This window comes from Spermophilus citellus, assembly GCF_964194105.1.
Source record: "Spermophilus citellus genome assembly, chromosome: 7".
In the NCBI taxonomy this organism is placed as follows: Eukaryota; Metazoa; Chordata; class Mammalia; order Rodentia; family Sciuridae; genus Spermophilus; species Spermophilus citellus.
In genome coordinates, this window is record NC_138188.1 from 67,418,543 (window position 1) to 67,442,809 (window position 24,267).

General features: G+C 38.0%; 1 protein-coding gene across 3 annotated transcripts in view; it reads left to right on the plus strand.

Annotated features, from left to right (window-relative positions):
* Nucleotides 1–24,267, plus strand: part of FNDC3B (fibronectin type III domain containing 3B) — a 325,384-nt gene that overhangs the window by 67,762 nt on the left and 233,355 nt on the right. For all 3 annotated transcript variants that reach the window (XM_081302600.1, XM_081302599.1, XM_081302601.1), the window contains exon 2: nucleotides 4,051–4,192. In XM_081302600.1, the coding sequence (XP_081158726.1) occupies nucleotides 4,079–4,192 (114 nt within the window). In that variant the 5' untranslated portion in view covers nucleotides 4,051–4,078. The remainder of the gene's footprint in view (nucleotides 1–4,050; nucleotides 4,193–24,267) is intronic.

The window sequence follows — 24,267 nt, forward strand, 5'->3', positions numbered from 1 at the left end:
GCTCTGTGGGGATGGCAGTGGAGTTCAGTGGACTAGAGATACAGAGAGCTTTTGCGGCATTTTGATCTTATATATCTAGGGAAGTTTTTGTCACCCCACCCCCCACTCAGCCCTTTCCACCCCACAAAACAGTACTCAAATCTCAGGGCCATAGGTTAAATGTGCTATCTTAAACTCTCTTTGGTGTGACAAGTCAGATTGTCCACTGTATACAACAGAGGAAAAAGTCTCCAGTAGGGGCCTCAGAAGTATCCCCAAGTAAACTGTGCCATCTTCCTTGACCACTCAGGACAGATATATAACCTCTGGAGAATCAAACTGTAACTATGTGGTTTTTTTATTTTTAAACTCAGAGCCCAGGAGAAAACACCCTAATGAAACTCTCATTTTCTTGGTGTGGGTTCATTCTCCCCTAGACAGATGTGTATCTGAGCTAGCCAAATCCGTCTCAGAACGCAGGCATCTGAGCCAAGGTTGCACCACATCCACACTGTCTACCCGAACATGCAGAAATCTTGCAAGGAGACCATTCTTGAGATCATTGCCCTTTCCAAAGAAGAATAAATGTGCTGTAGAACTAATCAGAATTAATTAAAAAAAAAAACAGATCATCTCTACAACAATGGACTTCTCTTGGTTATTGGTACTTGAGTCTCATGGTGGCCTTTATTCACTTTCTTGATTCTTCCATTTTTCTTTGTGATTAATAGTGTGGTTGCTGGGCGGCTGAGCTGCAGCATTCTGAATGGATAATGTTCATAAATACCCCCTGTACTTCCTCAGGAGTGTGTGGACATACAGTTGACTGTATAGTTCCTCTGTCTTCCCTTCTCCTATTCCCTTCTCAGTAATGTGTAATAACCACATTATTGAATAGTGATGGAAGTTGATAATCCGTTGTCTAGTAGGAAAAGAAGTTTTAGGCATCTTATCCAAAGTTGCCTAAAAAATATTTGAAAGTAAACACAATGATCTCCTGGTGCCAATGGATGCAGTTTCTTGGGCGTAAAATCCAATACTAAAAGAGATATTTTTGCAGCTGGGCACAGTGGTACATGTCTGTAATCCCAGAGACAGAGGAGGCTGAGGCAAGAGAATTGTGAATTCAAGGCTAGCTTGGACAACTTAGAGAGACCCTGTCTCAAAATAAAAAACCAAAAAGGGCTTGAGATGTAGCTCAGTGGTAGAGCACCCTAGATTCAATCCCTGGTACCACCACCAAAAGAAAAAAAAAGGATGTTTTTTTGCAACTCTTTTTTGTTCCCCATACTCTATTCTACATCTATCTGTAAGACTTTTGTGGACCTGCTCTCTTGAGGTCCATCCACCTTAACCCACTCATGCAGAACATGGCTTCTAACTCCCTACTTTGGACTTGACATCTGTGCTTAGGGGTGCTGCTTACTGGGGCTGGATTGTTGTGTCTTGTCATTAGCAAGTCCCGTTATTTAACATGATGCCAACCGTAAGGTTTCTTAAACGGGCATCATCAGTGTTGTTGTGAAGACAGTCATTGGTATTGGGGACAGGGGACCAAGACTACCTGAATTTTCAGAACCTGTGTTCTATCCCCTAGAAACCACAAAAGAAATGATAAATAGGAACAAAATAGTACTGTTAATTGAATTGAGGCTCAAATCCCAATTTTAAAAACTTTGGTTCTCTGAGTTGGACCATATGGAACATAAATAGCTTTGGCTGGAAGCAGGTTCTAAGGACCGCCATCCCCTGGCCCCTACAGTGCTCTAAAGTATATCATTATTCTCTGTACTCTGGCCTAATAGTAGGGCCTATTATAGAAGCTGGTCAGACCTTCGTGCAGGCCATGAATTGGCTTGTTTCTTCTGCCTTGTTGGGTGACAGAGAGATGGTTCCCTCTGGTCTAGGAGATGACCAGAATTCTTGTTGCTCACTACTGTAGCAGAGGGGAAGGGAGAGACAGCAGAGATCTGCAGTCTGCACCACAACTTCTAGCAAGTGCCAGGATCTCCTTTGTTTGGAAGGAGTGGGAAAGTGGAAATGAGTAGAGTGATTCTTCACCCCCGGATCCTTGTACTCAGACCCCTAATGTATTTTACAACTCACTACTCAGGGATCCAGCCTGCCGTTTTGAAGAAACATTAAGCATCACACTTAAGAAACAGGCCTGTGTAGTATCAATTTGAGAAAGAGTAGCCGTTCTTCCCTCCTGCACTAGATAAAATATACTCGGAAGAAAATTGAAATGGACATTAGCTTTTCTTCTTGATTATCAGTTACTTAAAGTCAGTTATGTCATGCTAGTGTCAGTAGGATTACCTTAGTTTTAACATAGAGACTACATTTCCTTCATCAGGATAAACTATTGGTCTTTAAGCTTTTGTACTTTTATTTACTTAGGAACTGAGTAATTGCCTCATAAAACAGCATGATGGTACTATTAACACTGAATTATAAGACCTGTTATTATGGAATGTGCTTCTCTAGTTGGGACAAGACCTCCTTGTTTGGTGCTTAAATAATTAGTTTCTCTAAATGGGGTTATAATGAATAGTGTAAAATTAACCAATTTAAAATAAAAAAGTTTATAATCTCTTGGGTGGTTTTTATGCATTACTTAATATGTCCAAGGAAACTGTTTCTTTTGGATGGAAGGAAGAGGGGGGAGGCATATTTAATGTTCAGGATGGAGTTAAGAATGAGAATATCTTATTTATATCACACCTGAGACAAATTCAAGGCATTCATTGAAGGATTTGCTGTACTGTTTTGATTGATTTGGTTATTGAGTACTAAAAGATTCATTGGCCAAATATCCTTGAATTTGAAATTTTGGGGGATGTTTTTATGTATAATAAAAATTTAACTTTATGGTAATTTGTTTCTGAAATAATTTAAAATTGTGTTTTATTCTTCTTTGTGCTGCTAAACTTATTGTGCTACAGTTTTTTTTTTTTTTTTGGCGGGGGCGGGGGGTGGCTAGGGATTGAACTCAGAGGCACTCAACCACTGAGCCTTATCCCCAGCCCTATTTTGTATTTTATTTAGAGACAGGGTCTCAATGAGTTGCTTAGTGCCTCACTATTGCTGAGGCTGACTTCAAACTTGAGATCCTCCTCCCTCAGTCTCCTAAACTGCTGGGATTATAGGCGTGCACCACCAAGCCCAGCTGTGCAAGTTTTTTAGGCATCATTTTTAGTTTTTTAGGAAGAAAAAGGAACAAGTTATAATTTTCAATAGGAATTTACTATTATTTTCTTCCTATTGTATTGAAAAGCTAAATACATCAGGAGGCAAGTACTAATATGGAATGCAAGTGGGCATTGTGTTATTTTGAATATGGGTATGAATTTCATTTATTCTGTGGAAACAGTGGCGTCTGCCTTTGGGCCCAACTCTGCACAGGAGGTCATGGGCATATCTGAGACAGGGGAAAGCTCTAGATGTAAACCTATAAATAAAAGGTTAATATGTAACAAGTTATAAATTCAAGTCAAGGAAGTGATGGGGGAGAAATAATTAGAACATGAGTAATTAGTAAATTAATGACTCAGTCAGAAATTACAGCAATAGTATATATACTTAGCCTTGGTTTACTTGTTTGAATTACATGCTTATGTGTATTATTTTGATCCTAATGAAAGGGGGAAAATTATAATGATTAATAAGTATAGGTCATTCTGTAATGACTTAAAGAAAATGATACTATAACAGTTTTTGTTTGGCATTTTTTTCCATGTCAAAATATTACTTTATTCTCAGAAAGCTCTCTGGGGTAGGGTGGTTATTATTATTCAGATTTTTAAAGTTTATAACTGAATGACAAAGCTGAGGCCTAAGAGTTCTGTTTATGTTGCTACTTGGAGACTCTGGTTTTGGTCTCCGGGTTCAGACTATTTCCTTGCCTTTTCCCTGTCCCTCCTTGGGCCTTGCACAATAATAATAATTCTCTGTGATTAGAATAATTTGGGATTCAGAAGTCTTCATGATGGCTAACTTATGTGACTTATGTTACAGGGGATTTTTGTGTCTTTTTTTTTCTTTTTTAAAAAATGATGGTTCTTTTTGCAGGAAACCAGTTGAGGGAAATTCTCCATGAATGTATGTCACAATGATGATGACCGACCAAATCCCTCTGGAACTGCCACCACTGCTGAATGGAGAAGTAACCATGATGCCTCCTCACTTGGTGAATGGAGAAGCAGCCCAGCAGGTTGGTGTTGTAAGAGGGAAATTTTAAATCAAATTAACAGCATTAACCCAGTGTTTAATTTATTTTGGGATTCAGAGGTCTTCAATTTTGAACCTGGGTATTTCTAGAAATATTTTTGTTATAAAGTTGCTATGTTTAAAAAAGTATTAGGAATTGTTTTTGGAAATAACAAATCTTACCTCATCCAGTGAGTATTCTTGAAGCATCAAAAAATATGTGTTTTTTGAAATGAGTCATTTTGAGACCATGTGTAAGTCTTTGGAGTAAAGTGACTATTTATTCATGTCAGATATTGTGTTTGATTTGCTGGATTGGCCAGAGCAGAATGCTCTGAGGGTCAGGTTTGATTTCACATAGGAAGGAACTTGACAAAATGTACAGGTCAGTATGAAAATGTACAGATTAGGATGAGTCCCTCTAGCTCTTGAAAAAATCCATCCACATGTGTAGCTTATAAAAAGTAGGGTGTTTTTTTCTTTGTTGCTAGTTACTTAACATTATGGAATAAAAAGTTATTTCTGAGCTCAGTCATATAGCACTTACAGAAAATATTTAAGCTATAAGGAAAACTTAGAAACCATTAGGAACTGAACCATTTTCTGATAACATTAATTTTTTTTATCTATTATAAAAATTGGGTTTGCTTTGTTTTGTAACTAAATAAATACTTTGCATTTTTTTTAGCAGCATAAAAATCCTTGTTTTATGAATAGTAGAATTTGGAGTAATTGCTTAAAATATTTACTTAAAATATATTAATAATTTAGGTAAGTTAATCAGTCATTTATTTGATGTAAGTTCATGCCCTCCCCATGTATCATAGTACATTAATATTCCATCACAGTATGTTGATACTTTGTAAATGCCTTTGTTGGGATATTACCTTACTGCTTAATAATTTATATTTCTCTTTCCTGCATTAGATTGTGAATCTCTTAAGAGTGAAGAACATCTAATAGGCTTAGTAAATGATAGTGATTTGGATAAATTTCATTCCTTCTCACCACCATGCGACTGTCTCCCTTCTTGATATCCCCACCTCTTTCTATACTGGATTGTGTCTGCCAACATATGATAGTGTCTTCTCTTTTAAACACACAATTACACCTCACCACACCCAAACAAATCAACCCCTCCCTTGCTTCATCCCCCTCTAGTCACCGCCTATTTCCTCTGCCTCTTCCCCCGCCTCCCCGCTTGTAGCAGTGCTTCTTTAAGTGGAGCTGTGCTCACTGCCTCTTCTTCCCAACCTCCCCTTCCTCTTTAGCGCCACAGTTTCCATTGTGTCTTCTAACCTCCTTCTTCCAGCCTTTTAGCTGATGTTGTTAGCATTATCTCAACAATGTTTGCCAAGTCTATACTTCACTGGATCTACTTCATTCCCCCAACCACTACTGTACCCCAAGCCATTATCCCACCTGGATAGGATGGTCCTTCTTGCTGATCTCTGCTTCTACTGTTGTCCTACCAGAAAGCATTTGCTTCAGTAGCTGGAGTGATCTTTTTAAAATATAAAGTATATTTTGTCAGTGCTGTCCTTAACTCTGCCCTGTTACACAGCTAGAATGAAACCCGACTGCAGTGTGTGGCCAGGCAGCGTTTCATGGCCAGTCCTGGCCTCTGTCTTCTTCTCTGGCACTCTTCTGCTCACTGTGCCCTAGCCATTCGTGGGAGGCCTCAAAATGCTGTGAGTGGTTTCAAGATGCAGTTGTTTGCTCTCCCTTCTTTTTACTAATTAAAAGGACTAAAAAAGATAAGACACTGGAACTTGACTAAACTTGGAAAGCAGTTAAGGTCTCCCAAATGTATTCATCGAATTCTGCTTGTCGCCTGGCGACCTGAAGCAACCTATCCATGTTGTTGTGTACCATTTTTGTGTTTTGGTGATTTCTCCCTCATTGCTATGATTCACTGTGCCCAGAATGGCCTTTTGTAGTTTATTAGCCTGCATAAAGAGCCCTCAGTTTCAGAATTTTCCAGTTTTCCCTTCAGAAGTGAACTCCTTTGCCCATAGATGTGACCAAAAGCTATGGCCTTCCTCAGAAAGCCATGTGGCATTTCCTACTCCATATCTGACCTCAACTCTTAAGTAGAAGCGCTTAATAATTTGGGATAATAAAAGCACATTTTCATTGCATCTAGGAAGCTTTCTCTAAAGCTGAAAAGGGAAAATCTGTTAATTTATGTTTTATAAATAAATATCAAGCTTTCTTTGTATACTTTACAAAAATCTCACAGGAAAGAAATGTTTCAGTTGGTCGTGCTGGAAGCATAGATTTATAGGTTGTGTGGGCCAAGGTATTGATTGGTATTAACCTTAAATTTCCCTTAATGGGGCAAAATTGTTAAGTGGGCAAAGTCTGTTTGAAACACCCCTCTCAGCAGGACCAAACCCAAGATTTATTGTCCTTTGATGTTGCTACTCTGTCACTGTGGCTCAGCCTAGACAATGGCCCATGCGCTTGATGTTTTTCATCCATTTTGTGTCCCCAAAGTTTCCATCTGTGTCTCCCTATTCCTTCAAGCCTCCGCCTGCTTCTTTGCATCCCAATGTTTGTTATTGGCCTGGGTGAGTGTGTGCAGTCCTGGAGCCTGTGTGTGGAACTTGGGCTGAGGCACTCGAGGAAGATAGACTGGGGGAGCCAGCAGAACCCCAAACAGCAGAGAAGTGGGGAAAAAGGAGTGATGGAGGGGACCTCCAACTATATGAATGCTTTCTGAGGCTTTTCCTGTGCTCACTCTCTGAGGCAACACATTCTCATCTTCCCCTGCCTAATTTCTTCTTTCTGACTGTCTGTCTGTCTGTGTCTATCTATCTATTTTAATTAGGTATATATGCCAGCACACATTTTCATCTTAACAAGAACCTTTTGGAGGCATAGGAATGACTTCAAGATGGACATCGTAGGCATTGTGTGACAAACCCCTTGGAAGTGACACTTTTAAGACAGGTGGCACTGTGGCCACTTCTCAGATAAAACCCTTGTAAAGTGCTGCCCTCTGGCCACAGATTCTCTGTAAATGTCTTTGAGACGTGCATATGGGGAAGCTTACCTTGTATGTGTTTACAGCATTCTTAATACTTTGCAGCTGTGGAAAGGACATAATAAACATTTCTATATATGCAAAAGAACCACACAGTTATGAGAAAGCTCTTTGGTTCCCACAGCCCTCCTCCTTAGGATTTCTGTCCTAAAGGTTTCTGGATTTAATTAGGGTTAGTTCTTGGCAAGTTTCTCTGTTGTGTTCTAGTTTTCTAAATAAAAGATGCTGTTAATTTTCATAATTTGAAGTCATGTTAAGTTTGAAACCTTGGTTTGTCTTCATGTAGGTAGCAGGAAAGGGAGAACAGTAAAATAGATGATACTTTAAAAAGGAAATTCATTTTTATTATGAATAAAGCTTTTTAAAAAATATATCATCATCTAAAAAATAAATAACAGAACACAAGGTGAACAGAAGCAACTTACCCCACAGCTGTACTTATTTTGCAGCTTTATTGAGATATAATCCACTTGCCATATAATTCACCCACTTAAATATACACCCAGCGGAATTCAGTATATTCACAGCTCTGACTACAGCTAACTTAGAACATGTTTTTCTTCCCTAAACAGAGACTTAGCAGCAGTTGCTCCCTGTCCCCCATTTCTCTGTCCATTCTCAGGCAGCTACTAATCTGCTTTCTCTGTAGATACTGCCCGTTCTGGACATAGCATATAAATGATATCATGCAGTATTTGACTTTTGTGTTTGTCATCTTTCACTTAGCATTATGTTTTTTAAAGTTTGTCCATTTTGAAACACGTATCACTACTTCATCCCTTTTTTATTACTAAATAGCATTCCTTCCTTTGTATGGATATAACATTTTATTAATCCATTCATTAACTGATAGACATTTGGTTGTTTCTCCTTTTGGTATTATGAATACTGCTGCTTATGAACATTCATGTGCAAATTCTTATGTGGACATATATTTTCATTTCTCTTGGATATATAACTAAAAGAGAAATTAAAGAGCTTTATTTCAAAATACTGTTTTCTAAATAAAGTACCACTGCTTGTTTTTAACCTACAATTTTGTCTACTTTTGGATAATTATGCCCCAGCATAACTAAATAAAGTTTGCTTCCCAATAAGCCTAATTATATACTCGTTATATAAATCAAGATTTTGATTTGAATTTTTAATGTGTGATTGTATAAATAATGGTGAATATCCTCCGGTAATCAGAAGATTGGTGCCAGTGTTGACATTCAGAACTTAATGGTGTATTGATTTAATTATCTTTATTGTGGACTTGTGGGACCCCTTAGAGATTTAAAGATGTAGCAGCTAGTTTTGAGCATGAAAGAGAAAATTGCAGCTCAATTTCTGATTATTAATATTGGTTTAATATTTTAATAATCTCTGAAGAAGTATTATAGCAGCCACCAGTTAAATGAAGACAACATTAGGTTAAGAGCAGAAGTACTCACATAAGGTAGGTAGGGTTTACTGGTTTCCTAATTTAATGTGGGCACTTACAACTTAAATAAGGGTACAGTGCCACCTTACATTCCTGTAGTTTTGGTGGCCCTTGATGTATATATTCACTGAAGGTCAGTCTTGGTGGGATGGGAACTGGGTTAGATGCTTCTTTATCCTGACCAGCATTCAGAACGTAGAGGACACCTAATAAATATTTTCTCTTTATTGTTTTCCTAGTAAATATTCTGTTTGTCCTACTATATTATTTTTATTTTTATTATTTATCTTTTAAGCAGATAGATTATTAATTGCTAGTGAGTGTTTTGGTTGCCTCTCCTTTAGGAGGCAGATCTCCTGAAATGTAGACAGAAAATCTCTTACCAGCTCAGGATAGCATGTCACCAACTTGCCCTGAGAGATAGGAGTTGCCTTCAGTTATTTCCATTCTCTGGACTTTTGCCTTTTCCTGGTGATTAGCATTTAGCATGTCATTTCACTGAGAGTGAGGTTTTCTTTCTCCCCTCTCCTTTGATTTCTTTGTTTTTTTGGAAACCCTTATTTCCCTAGACAGAATCCATAGCCAGAATTTTCCTGGAGCATTCCTTTGAATACACATTTCCAGACGATGCATTAAACCTATTAAAACTTTCCATGTTTCAGATGGTGCTCATCATTGGCATGTCTGTTACATCAAAAGTGCGTCTCCTAGTCCAGTGACCTTTTCTGCTCTGGTTGATGTCTTCTTAATAACTCTTCCCTGATGGCTTCCTTCTTTTGTTCAGTAGTTCAGATCCTCTGCCTGCACAGGTTTACTCTTTAAATATCCTAAGAGCTACCACATTGTGGGACTCAAAAGAGTTTTGTATATATAAGAAGTTTTTTCTACTCCTCAGAAATTCCAATACAAAGGAAAATCTACAGGCGTGTAGTGTAGAAAATGGATAAACAACTCTTGGGAAGACTACTCTGGAAAATGAAGGATATTCAAATGAAGATGGTACTTGCAGTCAAAATAGAGGCTGCAGCTATTATTGCTGGGTAACATTATATAGCTATTCCTTTATGTGATAGAATTCTATTTATGGGCTGGGATGTAAGCTAGAAAGTTGAATTAGGCTGGTTAAATGTTGAATTTGGAAAACCAAGCACGGGAAAGCTGTCTTGGGTCACACTCTTTGGCATCAAGATGCACGAGATATGCATAACTTGTGCAGATATTTAAATAAAATTTTTACTGTAAACTGCTACCCAGCTTCCCTCCCCCATTCCAACTTACAGAGGCCTAGGATGTCAAGGTATTAGTAGCCTCTCTCTTCAGAGATATGGAGTTGAAAGGAGTGAGAGGGTAGGATTTATGACTGGATTAAGGAGTGACTGAATAATAGATTTGTTCATTTTAATAAGCATTTATCAAATGTCTTCTGTGCCAGCACTGTATTAGGTGCTAGAGACACAAAGATGAATCGGCACTGTTCTTGCCCTAAAGGAAGGAACAATTCAGTGGGAGAATGAATCCTGGTTTACATGTATGTCAAGCCACAGAAGTGCTTGAATTGCAGAATATAATTGGGCTGTGCGAGTGCAGAGGAGGGCTTGAGGAGTGGGAGAGGTGGGCAGGAGTAAAGGCCAGACTAGGAGAAGTATCTGTGGGGAGACTGAAGTGAAGTTTAGAACTATGATTCAGGCTTTGCACATCAGGTAACCATTTCTGTTTTATTCAAAGAAAAGGCTCTGTAAAGATCATCTGTGCAATGGAGATCTAGTACTAAGGGTACCCAAAGACACTAATCATATCTGCATAATAATATCTATGAACTTTTTGTTTACTTTTGTACTGGGGATTGAACCCAGAGGCATGTTACCACTGTGGTACAACCCCAATCTTTTCTATTTTCTGTTTTGAGTCAGGGTCTCACTAAGTTGCTGAGGTCTTGCTAAATTGCTGAGGCTGTCCTTGAACTTGTGATCCTCTTTCCTCAGCTTCCTGAGTCACTTGCATCACAGGTAGGCACTACCATGCCCGCTATGATCTCTTTCCTTGAAATTTTGCTGTTTGGTGTCCATCTGTATCTTGATATGAATTCCTTTGGCCTCTGATGCTCCAGTCTAGTGGTCCACTCTGTCTCCTCCACGTCTGTTTGTCAGCATTATTGACTCCATGGATGTATAGATCACAAGCACAACTCAACTGGATCCATTTTCCAGCTGCCAAGGCAGCTCTCCCTGCTAGTGAGAGCCTCCTTTTAACTGTGAATAAGATGTGAGTTGATTCAGGTCCATGCTCTGACTGTTCAGTCCTCTTTGCATTATATTGCCTGTTCTGCTCACTACGAAGGTTTCCCCAAAGGCATAGCCCATGCAGAGTCTCAGTCTTTTAAAGGAAAATGTTGATCCCATATTATCAGAGGGTGTTGTTCTAAGTGGCATCCACAGTAATTAGGACATATGACATATAATTATGACACCTCTGACTGTTTGGGTTGAGAGACACTTCAGAATTTAATTAGCCAAAGGCAATAATAAGAAGATAGAAGATGTAGGCAGGATCCTTCAAACGCTAGATATTAAACTGCCTTCAAAAAAGAGAGAATTAAGAAAAATAACTGGTGTGGGAAGGTTGTACCACAGAAAAATGTCAATTTAAAATTCTACATCAGTTTTAACATTATTTGAAAACATGATTGTTTTCAACTTCCTGCAATCTTTGTCTGATTCCATTATAAACTCAGGGAGAATATGGACTGTCTCCCTCTTGTTCATGCTGTGCCTGGCATCTGAGGTAGCAGTCAGTAAATCTTTCTGAATGGATGAAGGGTGAAAGAAATGAACAAATTTAATTCATCTAAACCAGGGCTTGAAAACTGCCTTCTTGTTGCATTTGTCATACAGGCTTTATTTTTTAATTACTTTTATAGTTAAATAAAATAAAAAAGATTTAGGTGCCATTATAGTTGATCCTCCATATCCTTGAATTTTGTATCCTTAGATTCAGCTGACTGCTATGGATCACAAGTATTTACAGAAATGAAAAAAAAATTAGTTTCTGTACTAAACATGTACAGACTTCCCCTTTTCATTATTTCCTAAACAATACGGCATAACAAATATTTTTTGCATTTTGTTTGTTACCGTAAGCCATCTAGAGGAGATTTAAAGTGTACAGGCAGATGTGAAGGTTATTTGCAGATCTTATACCATTTTTAAAAAATATATATATTTTTAGTTGTAGATGGGCACAATACCTTTATTTTATTTATTTTTATGTGGTGTTGAGGATCAAATCTGGTGCCTTGCACATGATAGGCAAGCGTTCTACCACTGAAATACAACCGCAGTCCCAGATATTATGTCATTTTTATGAGGGACTTTAGCATCCTTAGGTTTTGGTGTCCACCAGGAGGCAGGTTGTTCCAGAACCAAGTCCCATTTGGATAGTGGGGAAAAATAGAGAAGATCCGATAACACCAGCTCAGACTTCCCACTTGATGACAGTTGACTGGCAGAAAAGGAGCAGTGGCTGCTTCCACTGAGGAACACAGTCTTCAGTCTCACACTGGCCACTTCCCTCAATTTGGCTTCTGTAGATATCCAAATTTGGAATCTGGAAATAGTTAACATTTTTATTTTTGAAATTGCATCTTGCTCTCATGTGTATCATGTTTTAAATAAAACATTGTAAAGATTTTTAGGGGGATACTTAGTTTATACTGATGAAGCCTCTTAATTTTCTTCTTATGTGATGACTTGTAAATGAATTAGAGTGAGCTCTGGTTGATATGACTTGGAGAGGGTTTCAGTTAGACTTCTTATAACTCAGGACTCATGTTTTGGTATTCCTTTTTTTTTTTTTCCCTCTAGTTTTCAGTGAACAGTGTTTGAACCCCCAGAAGTGCCATCCTGAGCACTCACCACAGTAGAGGAAAAACCAAAGAAACAACCAGATGCCTTGGTTCTCCTATTTATACTCTAGTTAGGAGACATTGGTCAGATTTAAGGTGAGAGTGTTCCAAGGGCAGAGATGCAAGTACTTGGATTTAACCTCAGTTTTACAGTCTCTAGAAACTTAGAGTTTAAAATATTTATCGAGATTTATTTATTTATTTATTTATTTGGTGACAGGAATTGAACTCAGGCACTGAGCCACATCCTAGCACTATTTTGTATTTTATTTATTGTCTCATTGAGTTGTTAGTGTCTTGCTATTGCTAAAGCTGGCTTTGAAATCCTCCTGCCTCAGCTTCCTGAGCTGCTGAGATTACAGGTATGTGCCACTGTGCCCCATGAGAGATATTTTTTTAGAAGTAATCTTTTTTTTTTTTTTTTTTTGGTATTACCTAGATTAGTCACTTTTTGAAGCAAGTTTTGTTCTTTTTAGTTATACATGACAGTAGAATGTATTTTGACATATTATTCATACATGGTATGTAACTTCCCATTTTTAAATGAGACACTTTTAAGAAACATTTGTAGATTAGCATTTTCTTTGGATAAAATTGAATTTGATGGATTTTAACCTTTGTTCTGTTCCTTCCCTTTCTTTTTACCTTTTGTTTTGTTTTGTTTGAAGTTTTGGGGGTTGACCCCAGGCAAGTGTTCCACTGATCTACACCCCTCATCCCTGTCATGTTGAGTGTGATATGATAGCTACTTCTTATCTTGTAATACAGTAAATAATATAAAACAAACAGGAAAAAAGACAAGTTGCTTCTATATCACAATGTATTAAGACATATGTTAGTACATAATGATTTCACGTAGGCAGACTCTTTTTCCTTTTTTTGTCCAAATGATTGATTTTAAAATGTTACTATGTAAAATATATACATTACACTCTGAACATGCTACTGGTGAGCAAGCTGCATAAAATTAGTAACATTAAGCTCCAAGCTCTAAATGCAGATATTCATTCTCATTCTTTTTCTCTCCTACATTTCCAAATGAAAAAATAGCCTGCCAAGAAGCCAGTTGCTTAAGCATCATAATACTGTATTTCAGTAACTTTGGGTTTAGCTACCTTCAGATTATGTTAATTCCTCCATTTAAGTTGGCATTGGCCTGATGGGTGTGGTGGCACACCTTGAATCCCAGCTACCTGGGAGGCTGAGACAGGAGATCTGCAAGTTGAAGGCCTGCCTGGGCAATTTAAGGAGACTGTGTCTCAAAACAAAAGTTATAAAGGGATGGGGGTGGGTAGTTTGGTGGTAGAGGGCCCCTAAATTCAATCCCTAGTGAAACAAACAAACAGGTATTGGCCAGAGTTAGTTGCCTATTAGCCGTTTCCTGGTCAGCTTAATGTTAGAATAACTCAAAGCTCTAGATATGGTGGATCCCTAGTAAAAACAAATTTCATGTGCTGCTTTAGTGGTTCTTTTTTTTTTTTTTTTTTTACATTTAAAGAAACGAAAGTTTATTATTTTCAAACTGTATAGTTTACAACCAATATGTAAATAAACACTGATATGCAAAATAATGTCAGTTGATAAAAACAATAACAATTACAGTAGGCTTACATCAAACATGATCATGTAACCGCAGAAATCTTTAAACACAAAAATTTAATTATTAGAACCAGAAGTTGAGGGCATATTAAAGGTATCCTTAATATTATGAGGCCTAGGTGTCAAAAAACTACCAATTCTTGAATGGATTCTACTCTGGAACTGTTTCCTGATTACTTCTTGTTGCATCTCTTTCAGTGTGGAATGAAACCTTTGCTTTAGTGTTAATGCCTACGTTGGTATTGCTTCTCAGCCCTGGGCCTTTTTCATTAACAACCATCAGATCAGATCATCTGTTGAGAGGGAATGTGTTTTATGAGTAGCTGGTTTTTTTTTTTCCCAGCACAATCATTAATCAGAATTATTTGACCCCACCTTTCCCAGACTATGCTGTCCATTCCTTGCTTGCAAGAATAATTAGATAATCTTTTTTTTTCCTGGTTAATTAGATAACCTTTTGATAAAACAGACAATCTGCATTTAGGAAGTTATCTTGCCAAAATCTTCTGCTTTGCAAATAATTGGGCAGTGGAGTCAGCAAGCAGCTAGAGGTAACTGTGGTTTATTTTTGAGTGTAGATGGATTGGAGAACACATACTCAGAAAACATGAGAACTTTTTAATGACTTATCCTAAACATTTAAAGCATGCTACATAATTGAACAACAGGGCAAATCCATTTTCCTTCAGATCTGACATTTGGCGCACAGTAATATCTTCTTTCCTTCCTCCCTCCCTCTCTTCCTTCCTTCCCTCCCTCCCTTCCTTCCAGTAGTAGGCTTGGCACCTTCATGACATCTTTGCTGTGTAAATACTGTAGTCAGCCTGCTACCAAAACTTGACCATGGTTACCTCCAGTTCTTTGCTGTCTCTGCTTAACTGCCCAATTATTATCATTAGCACAGTTCAGCACTGAGCATGTTATTTTCTCAGAAGTTTCTCTGGTCTTTCTATGGCAGTGTTGTCATTCTAGTTCATTCCTATCTTCAAGTCTCATTAGTGGAGGCTCTTTGGAGTTCCCAGGATGCTTGAAGTGGGACAATGCATAGAGGTAATCAATAAAAAGTAGAGAACTCTTAGTTCCTGACTCCCAAGAAACTGCTTTAAAAATGGGAAAACAGGCTCTGTGATACACCAAAGCATGTGCTTTAGTTAGTGACTGTTTGGTAGGTAGACGGGTCAGAGTGATGCAACTTACTCATCTTTTCTGATTTCACCACTTAAATTTCTGTTTTGCCTTACCAGAATTGATCTATTTAAGACCCGATTAAACTATATAAAGTCCCAGGTGTTCAATTCTGCGACTGTATCAATGAAATTGACACAGGTACATTAAAATAGGTTATAAATCATAATTATATGATTTATTATCAGGGTTATTAATGATACCAATAATCATGAATATCACACTAATCAGTCACATTACTTTCTTAAAAGACTATAAAAACATAAATATTTTAAAGTTATCATAAATGGTATATTTGTTGCTCAATTTACGTTTCATAAATGGGACGATGGTATACAATGAGTTAAACTCTCATCACCTTGGCAAAAAGGCCCCCACAAAGAGAATCCTTTATAACTTATTTGGTGGCTTTAGTTATGACTGAAAGTAAAACTGTAATGTAATATACTATTACAATGTGAATTATGAAGCAGTGGCATCTGTATTTTTCTTTAGAGGTTGTAATAGTAAATTGGATGTTACATTTATATAGAATATCTTGCCTGTGAATTTTATCTCTTTTAAGGACCCGGAGAATCAGTCAAGGGTAGAGTTGGATGACAGGTTGTCATCCAATTGACTTCTTAGAGTTTCTGTTTTCTTGTTTTGAAAATGGTGTGCTCCTGGGCCAGGCACTGAGGGTTCTCCACATTGCAGTGACCTCCCCACACACCAAGCACCCTTTGAATTCCAAAGAGCCTTCAAAGAGCCTTCACCCATTAGACTTGTAGAAGCACATGCCAGGTGTGAACTCCTTCTTTGAGGTGGACAATGGTTCCTAATAATTATTCTAAAACCTTCAGGGAACTGTGGGACAAAAGATTGTGTGAGTTTGACGTTACACAGATTTCAGGGGTATAATAATGTAAAAGGTATGTTAGAAGTCAGATTTTCAACACTTGAAGATTGCCAAGTGTTTGACTAAATTTTTTGGCATTTACTGCAAACTAGAATTTTACTTTGTAATCTTCCTGATCACCAGAAGACTTTTGGTCTTAATGACTTTTAATTGGGTGCTTATTTGTGGATGATAAATTCTTGGAAAGAATGACTTTTAGTAGGTACTTTGGTTTCTTTGTTCCTTCTGCTGTGGAGAGAAGGAATAGTAACCATTTGTGGACTGATGAGTTCCTAAAACCAATGCTAAGCACTTACATTCATCATTTTATCCAGTATTCATATACTCTAAAAGGTGGCAGTCATCTTTATGGACAGAATATGAAGTGAGAAAGGTTAATACTTTTATCAGGCAAATCATAGGGGTGGGATTTGATTCCACTTAGGTCCTCTTCCAAATGTGGGTCCTACCTTCTGGGGAGATGGTGCTGCCTGGGTAGGGCATACACTCACTGTTAGTCTTGTTCAGGCAAACAACTGGGGAGATATGGGATGGGCTTTGCACAGTAGTAAATAGCAAGTTGACAAAGAAGGTTGTTCCTTTTCATTAACTTATGTGGCCTCTACATTAACTCCAGAAGGTGGCAGTGATTCTGGCTTTGAGATATGAGAACTGAGATATGAGAACGAAGCAGTGGCTGAAGGCCTGGGGGGCAGATTTGGAGCAGGAGTTGGGAGCCAAGTCCTCAGAGCCCAGCCCAGGTCACCCTGGGGCTCTCTTTAGGGAATTGTTCTCTCCCTGAGCTTAGTAGCAAGGGAGCAATTTCCTTGCCGCAGTAGCTGCTGAGAGATAGTGGTGACCACTGAAGTGTGGTAGAGTTCCTCCTCCGAGCAGTTTCACACGGGGAGCCAGGAGGGCTTTTCTGCCTGCCTTCTGCTCCCAAACTCCACCCTTCATTTCCATTCAACATTTTTTTTTGAAACTAAAGAAATATAGAAACTTACTTATAAGACTTGATTCTATTGGTTGTTTTTCATTTTGAATTTATAATTATTTCTCTTAAGTAATGCCAGAATAACCCCCCCCCAAAAAAAAAAAAAACCAAAACCCTGAGTTTATTTTCCAAAAAGAAAAATGATAGCCAGTTTGCCACACTATCATTTCTTAGATTTCTCACCTCTACTTTTCCTGTTCTCCAAGGGAAATATAGAATTAAGCTTCCTGCAGTATTTGTACTGTGAACTGTCCCACCACACCCATTTGCTAGTGAGTTTCTCATTTTCTTTGTTTGAGATTGATGAAGGGTTGTTTGGACTTTGACTCTCCTCACGATGTTAATTATATGTTTCAAAATCATGTGTTCTGTTAAAAATCACTTGCTCATAGCCTTGGAAAGAAACTGGAGGCAAGGAGTTGCTTCAGGGTGCAGAATATTGTTTTGGAGGCCTTGGGAAATAAATCTTAGGAGTTAGTTCATTTACCACCAAGACATATTTAGTCAGTGTATATAAACAAAAGAAGTCACAGTGTGCCTGGACATTATTTGTCCCAGATGGAGTTTAAACTTGGCTCACTATACTGCACTGATGTCATGGTGCATAAACTGGCCCCGAATTAGACGTGCATGGAATCTGCTATGTGTTTGTATGTGCTCAGGGCATGCAGGGAGGAGGGGCGGGGCTGGCTGGAAAATCCTTGTCACATTTTTCCTTCGCACTCTACAGAGACTAGTGTCAGTCCTGAGTTTGGACTTGGCGCAGAATGAGGGAAGAATTGGAATGATCTGCTGTTCATTTGTTCAAGTTGGTATGTGTATGTACTCAAGGATGTGATTCTTCCAAGATTGAGAATAAAAATGCGTGTGACTTTCCAACATTTGCTTAACAGAGCTTTAGTACTAGATCTAGCTTTATATTAGAAAGAAACATCTGAAAGAATTTTTTTTTCTTTTTCTTTTCTTTTTTTTTTTTTTGTGGTACCTGAAATTGAATGCAGGGCCTTGCACACACTAGGCTATACTCTAACTACTGAACTATGTCTCCAGCTCTGAAGCATTACATTTTGAAAAAGCACTTTCAATCTGTTTGCCTTGAAATCTTAAATCTGGATAGTTTCTTTAAACTTTTTATTAGTTTTAAGTATCCAACTGTTTCATTTTGTTTTCCTGGATTTTGTGCTAGATAATATCTTAAACTAATTTCTTTAAGGTCTAAAAAGACAAATACCTGATGTTTCTTGGAGATGTTAAAGAAGAGTTTAATTCTTCCATGTGCTTTGACAGAGCAGCCTTTGGGTCAGAAAATAACCAGAGAGGGAGTGTCTTCTCCTGAACTTTAGAAAATTGTTACATTCTGTGGTGTTACTGTTATTACTTTGTCTTGACGATTTGCTTTATGATAATCTTAATCAGAAGCATTTCCAAGTAATCCAAACCATTTTATAGTTGTAAGGGGCTTAGATTTCAGAACTTCCGTGAATGGATTCCGAAGTTACTCTGTTGCTGGGATCTAAGGAAGCTGAACAGATCGATACTGGTGTGTGGTGAGCTAGGAGGTGAATCTTTCCAAGGAGAGCCAGAATGTTTCTCCAACAGAAGCTCTGGACAGAGGTGGGAATTGGCTGTTTTTGGTTTTTATTGAGAACATGAAACAGCGGATTTGATAAAATTTTTTTGGGGGTGTCTCATTTTTATTAATTAAGACTTTGTCACTGTTAGGGTTTTGAAGAAAGTATTAATAACAGTTTTGTATAGAGCTTATATTATGGTTAACGGCCTGCCCTAGGCTGCTCTGTTCTGTGGAGCAGACTAGACTGTGAGGTAGTTATTCATTTTTACAGATGAGGAAATGAGGGATGGACAGGCTATGTGGCCTGCCTGGCAGAGCTGGGACTCAACTTCATCTGTCTCACTTGCTCTTCTCACGATGGATCTTGTGAATACATCCCTAGTTGTCTCCTAGTTGATTTTTAAACAGCTCAAAGATGAGTTGAAACTAAAAGGAGGCTAGCAGAGAGTGACTTAACTATTCAGTTTTTATATACTTGTAATGTTACTCAGAAGACAGCTCTGACCTGAACCCTTTCTAATTTTACTTTAACATTTAGTATGGCAGGAAAAAGAAACTTAAACATGTAATAGCATGTACTTATATTTTGAAATGTTGAATGTCTTTAGGATTCAGTTTTTTCAATTAAAAATTTTTTAATTGAAAAAACTGAATATATATATAAATATATATATAATATGATAAAGGTAAAATTATAATGTCAAGAAATAAGAAACTCAATAATATATATATATATATATATGACAAAGGTAAAATTATAATGTCAAGAAATAAGAAACTCAACTAACTGGTTTAAAATAGAATTACTTAGAAATCAAAGATATTTCGGGGTATGATTAATGTTGGACTTTTGAAAGAAAGTAGTGTACTGATTCTCTGAGACTCAGAATTTTGTTTTGCAGTATTTCCCCTCATACTCCTTTCTGTTTGGTCAGCAAAGCAATGGAAAACATTGTAGGTGGGCAAGAATAGTCCACTGCGACTCAACTACTTGAGAAGTTGCATGAGGTAAAGGGAAGGAGTACTCGGCTGGCTGTTGAATGCTTTTGGAAATTAGTTTTTTAGAGCAAAACCCAAGAAACCAAAGAGAAACAAATACCAAGGGACAGAAAAAGCCTAGAAGGAAGAGGCATGAGAGAGACATGCAGGTGGCAGCACTGATGGAAATGAGAATGGCAGAAGATAACAGGATTATAGTGATATGAGGTAGCTGTGGCTTGGAGAGCCATACACATTACCTCCACAATTTTAGGAACCCCAGTGTTGGTAGAAAGGTTGAGGGGAACTGTACTGCAGCATGCCCTGAGATCTGGACAGCCATAACATTTGATCTATTAGTTATTTTTACAAACTCTTACTTAGAACAGTGGAATTCCTGAATTACATTGCAGATGGATGTTTCACCAACATCTTTTTGCTGGGCTCCACAGGTCTAGTGTTGGCCTCTAAGTTTGAGTTCTCACTGTTGTGAGTTGTCTCCTAATGCAGCTGTATTGCTGTTCACAGGATAAAGTCCAGAATTTTAAGTAGATCCAACAAGACTGTTTTGAGAAAGCCCTGTCTGCCCCTGCAGTTTTTATCTTTGTCCCTCTGTCCTGTTTACTATCCTGACAGCCATGTCAGAATTCTATCCTTTGTTAAACACATCACACTATTCAGGCCTCTGTATTTACTTGTACAATTGTTCTTTTGCTTATCCATTTGCAGTCTCCAATATGCCCCACCCCCTTTTTTTGTAGCATGGGGGAGAGAACCCAGGGATGCTCTACCACTGAGCTACATCCCAGCCCTCTTTATTTTTTATTTTGAGATAGGATCTCCTTAAATAGTGAGAATGGCCTCAAACTTGGTGATCCTCCTGCCTCAGCTGGGATTACAGGTGTGTGTCACTGTGCTGTGACTATTCTTCCTTTAAATGTCACTCCCAACTACAACTTCTCCTGATTTCTAGATGGTTTCATCAGTTTCTATAGCACTTACCAGCATATAATCATATTTTGTTACAGGTAAGCATATTTCTGTACTATAGCACCAACACACAAGATGGGTAGGATTTCATCAATCCCATACAGAATCATCAGTGCTTAATAAAGTGCCTGGCAGTAGGTGTTAACTCAGTAAATATTTGTAAAGTTGAATGGAATGACTAAGGTTTTGGTAATTGCATTATGTTTTGATTTAATAAAGGGTAATATAATCTATGCAAAGTCAAAGTCTGAATAGGTGATATATTCTATACATTGGGGTGGGGAGGGATCTTTCTTTCTCTTCCCTCAAACCCTTCCCAAATTCTAGAACTATGTTAATGAACACAAAAATAAGGTAACAATAGTATTAATTTCAAGCAATTAAGAAATTTTAGAAATATGGAGAAGTTGATTATAAAATGATTCTAATGGCAAAATATGGGAAAATAATATTCTGTCAGAAGGATAGGATCATTGTTTATGAGCATATTCTTTTCTTAAATCTTAAGGAGAAGAACAGTGTTATCTGCATACATAACCAACACTAAAATGGGTTTAAAAAGTGGTAGACTATTGGAATGTAGGCAGTTAAATAACTTTCCTCACTGGTCCAATGATTGCAAAATTAACCGTTGCTTGTTTAGGTTCAATGAAGTTTCATTGTAGAGCTGTGTGACATTAATTAGCACATCAGTGGGGGATCATGTTGCTCAGCCTCAGCTGATCAAAACCAGACATGAGGTAGCTGGATCTAAATGGAGTGAGATGTGCTAGATTCAGTGTGCAGAGCATATTAACTGTTGAGTTGAGCTGGTAGGTTGGAAGTGGCCTTAGCTGCTGATTCCCATTATTGTGGCCAAAACCCAGCTTGAGAATTCAGGTGTAGGGAAGACAAGTTATATTTTTGGCTTTCAACTGCTCTTAGAAAAATGTATTTAATAAAACAAAAGGAAAACTATTTAAATAGTCATGGTGGTACTCCAATCCTGTATGGGTGTTTGGCAATTATTACTCTTGGGGAAGGTACTACCATAAAGCTTACTTGGAATTTTGGCCTTTTATGTTCTTGGTCTTTGTTTTGAAAGTCCTATAATCAAAATTCAAATTCAGGTGTTTATGGCTGTCTTAAAAGAGGCTTTTAACTTAATTTGGGCCCTCTATATTACATTTTTGTCCATTTAGGTTCATGCTATATTTATATTCTTAACACTCAGCAGCTCTTTTTATAATAGAATCCCTTTATTCAAGGCAGTGTGCAATTAGGGGTAGTAAAAATGTACAGATTTTTGTAAATTACCATTGTATTTTCTTTACCACTGTCTTTAAATGGTTTATTTTTATTTAAATGACCTCTTTTTAGGACCTCCAACTCCTTATCCCAGGTAATTCCCTTTCATCAGCCCAAAAAGGACAGCACTTTGTGTTGTCTAGGGCTCTGTCTCCAGTGCCTAGAGGAATACCTGAGTCATCCTGGCACTCACCAGTATTTGCTGAATGAAGTCAGAGACAGTGCTCTGAGAGCATTTATCATTGAACTCTTCCATGTGAATATATTCTCTGCAGGCATAAAATTGTGTGATTTCAGTGCATAAAAACATCCCACTTGATTCATCTGTTTTCTCTTTTGGTAGTAGCTATCCCAGTCTATTTTTGTTAATGACATGTGACTTTGGGAAGCATGAGGGCTTGTAATGCAGTCTTCCCAGAAATCATCTTTTATTTTTCTCATGCGTAATGTTGGGCCATGAGAAGTGGCATCTAGCGATTGGATTATTATAGTATTAGCTCATTAGTCTGTCTGTCCAATATAAAAGTTAGGATCCCTCACAACCCAATGGCCCTATCCTAATTGTAGGGTAGGGGGTTCTGCTTCTGGGAGTGAGCACAGATTTCCTGGAAGAAAACTTGTCCTACATCTTTAAGGGATGTGCCTTTGATCAGTTAGTGGTATTCTTTTATTAGGGAAGTTTTTTGAAGCATCACCATAGAGACGTGACCTTGTGAAACTCATGCCATTTAGAGGGGGAGTGGTGTTATGGAAGAGGAGAGCATGCATTTTGGTCAGGCAAGATTGGATTCCAGTGCTGGCTCAGATACTTTGTAGTTTAATGGCTTTGAACAAACTTCTTGTGTTCTTTTAAGTCTCAATTTTCCCATCTGTAAATCTGGTTAATAATCAGCATAAAAATCAGCATATCTGGCTGACCATATAACTATTTTTGTAGACATTGTAGAAAAAAATCTGGAAAAAGAACTTGATAAAGTAGACTGCATCATGCTCAATCAATTTTATAAATGTGAAAAGTCTGAGGAAGGAGACAACATTTTAACCTTATGTCCTTTGAGGAAATCGGAATATTAAAATTTGGGGTCACTAGAAATAATCTCAAAGAAGCCCAGCAAGAATCAAAGGAAGATCATTTACCTTACTAGTTATGCTGACCCCTGAGGTACTTCACCTGTGAGTGTGTCCTTGTACCTTGACCTGGTGTTTGTTTAAATCCTCTTGGAGGCTTCTTCTTGTTTACTCATTTCCTGCCATTTTGGATTCAGGCCTCAGGGGGAGATGGGAGAGCATGGTGAGCTGATCAATACTTTTCCCATTACTGTGCAGTGCCTTTTTCGTCTGCCTGCTCACATTTTTAATCCTGGGTAGTTTTCTTCATGTGTATTATTAGCCCAAAGAAAATTTTTAGTCATTTGTAACACATCATTTCCCTTTTCCTAATTGGGAGAAAAGAGAGGGATCTAAGAGAACAAATAATGTATGCATTTCAGTTTTGCCTGAGGCCAGCTGTGGTCTGGGACCTGGAGACTAGAATCTCACAGGTGTGTATGGATGGGTAGTAAATTTGGTAATCTAGGATGAGAGCATATGAGGGAGAGGGTGGGGAAGAAAGAGTCCAGAAAATAGTAGCACCAGGCTTAGGTACTACTGCTCCTTTCACGCAGACAAAGGTCAATTTTTAAAAGCTATTATGGGCTATGGCTCAGTGGTAGAACACTTGCCTAGCATGTATGAGTGCTTGGTTTAATTCCCAGCAAATCCCTTCCCCCACCCCACAATCAAATAAAATCAAATCTGTCAGATATTCCTGAATGGAGCCTTGACTTACATGGGACTCTGGCAGCTTTTAGGTTGTATCACGTTTCCTCCCTTATCATAAATGTTGGCTCCAAGGGAAGAGTTCATTTATACATGAAACACCTAAGTAAGTATAAGAGTAAGACAGCCTTCACAAATTGTGGTCAGTGGAAAGAAATTTCTGGAAGCAAAATGAGGTCTCTTCCTGGAATGGTCCAGGTACTGGACTGAACCTTTTTTTTTTTTTTTTTTTTTTTTAAAGAGAGAGAGAGAGAGAGAGAGAGAGGAGAGAGAGAGAATTTTTTTAAATATTTATTTTTAGTTTTCGGTGGACACAACATCTTTATTTTTTTAATTTTTATGTGGTGCTGAGGATCCAACCCAGCGCCCTGCGCATGCCAGGCAAGCACGCTACTGCTTGAG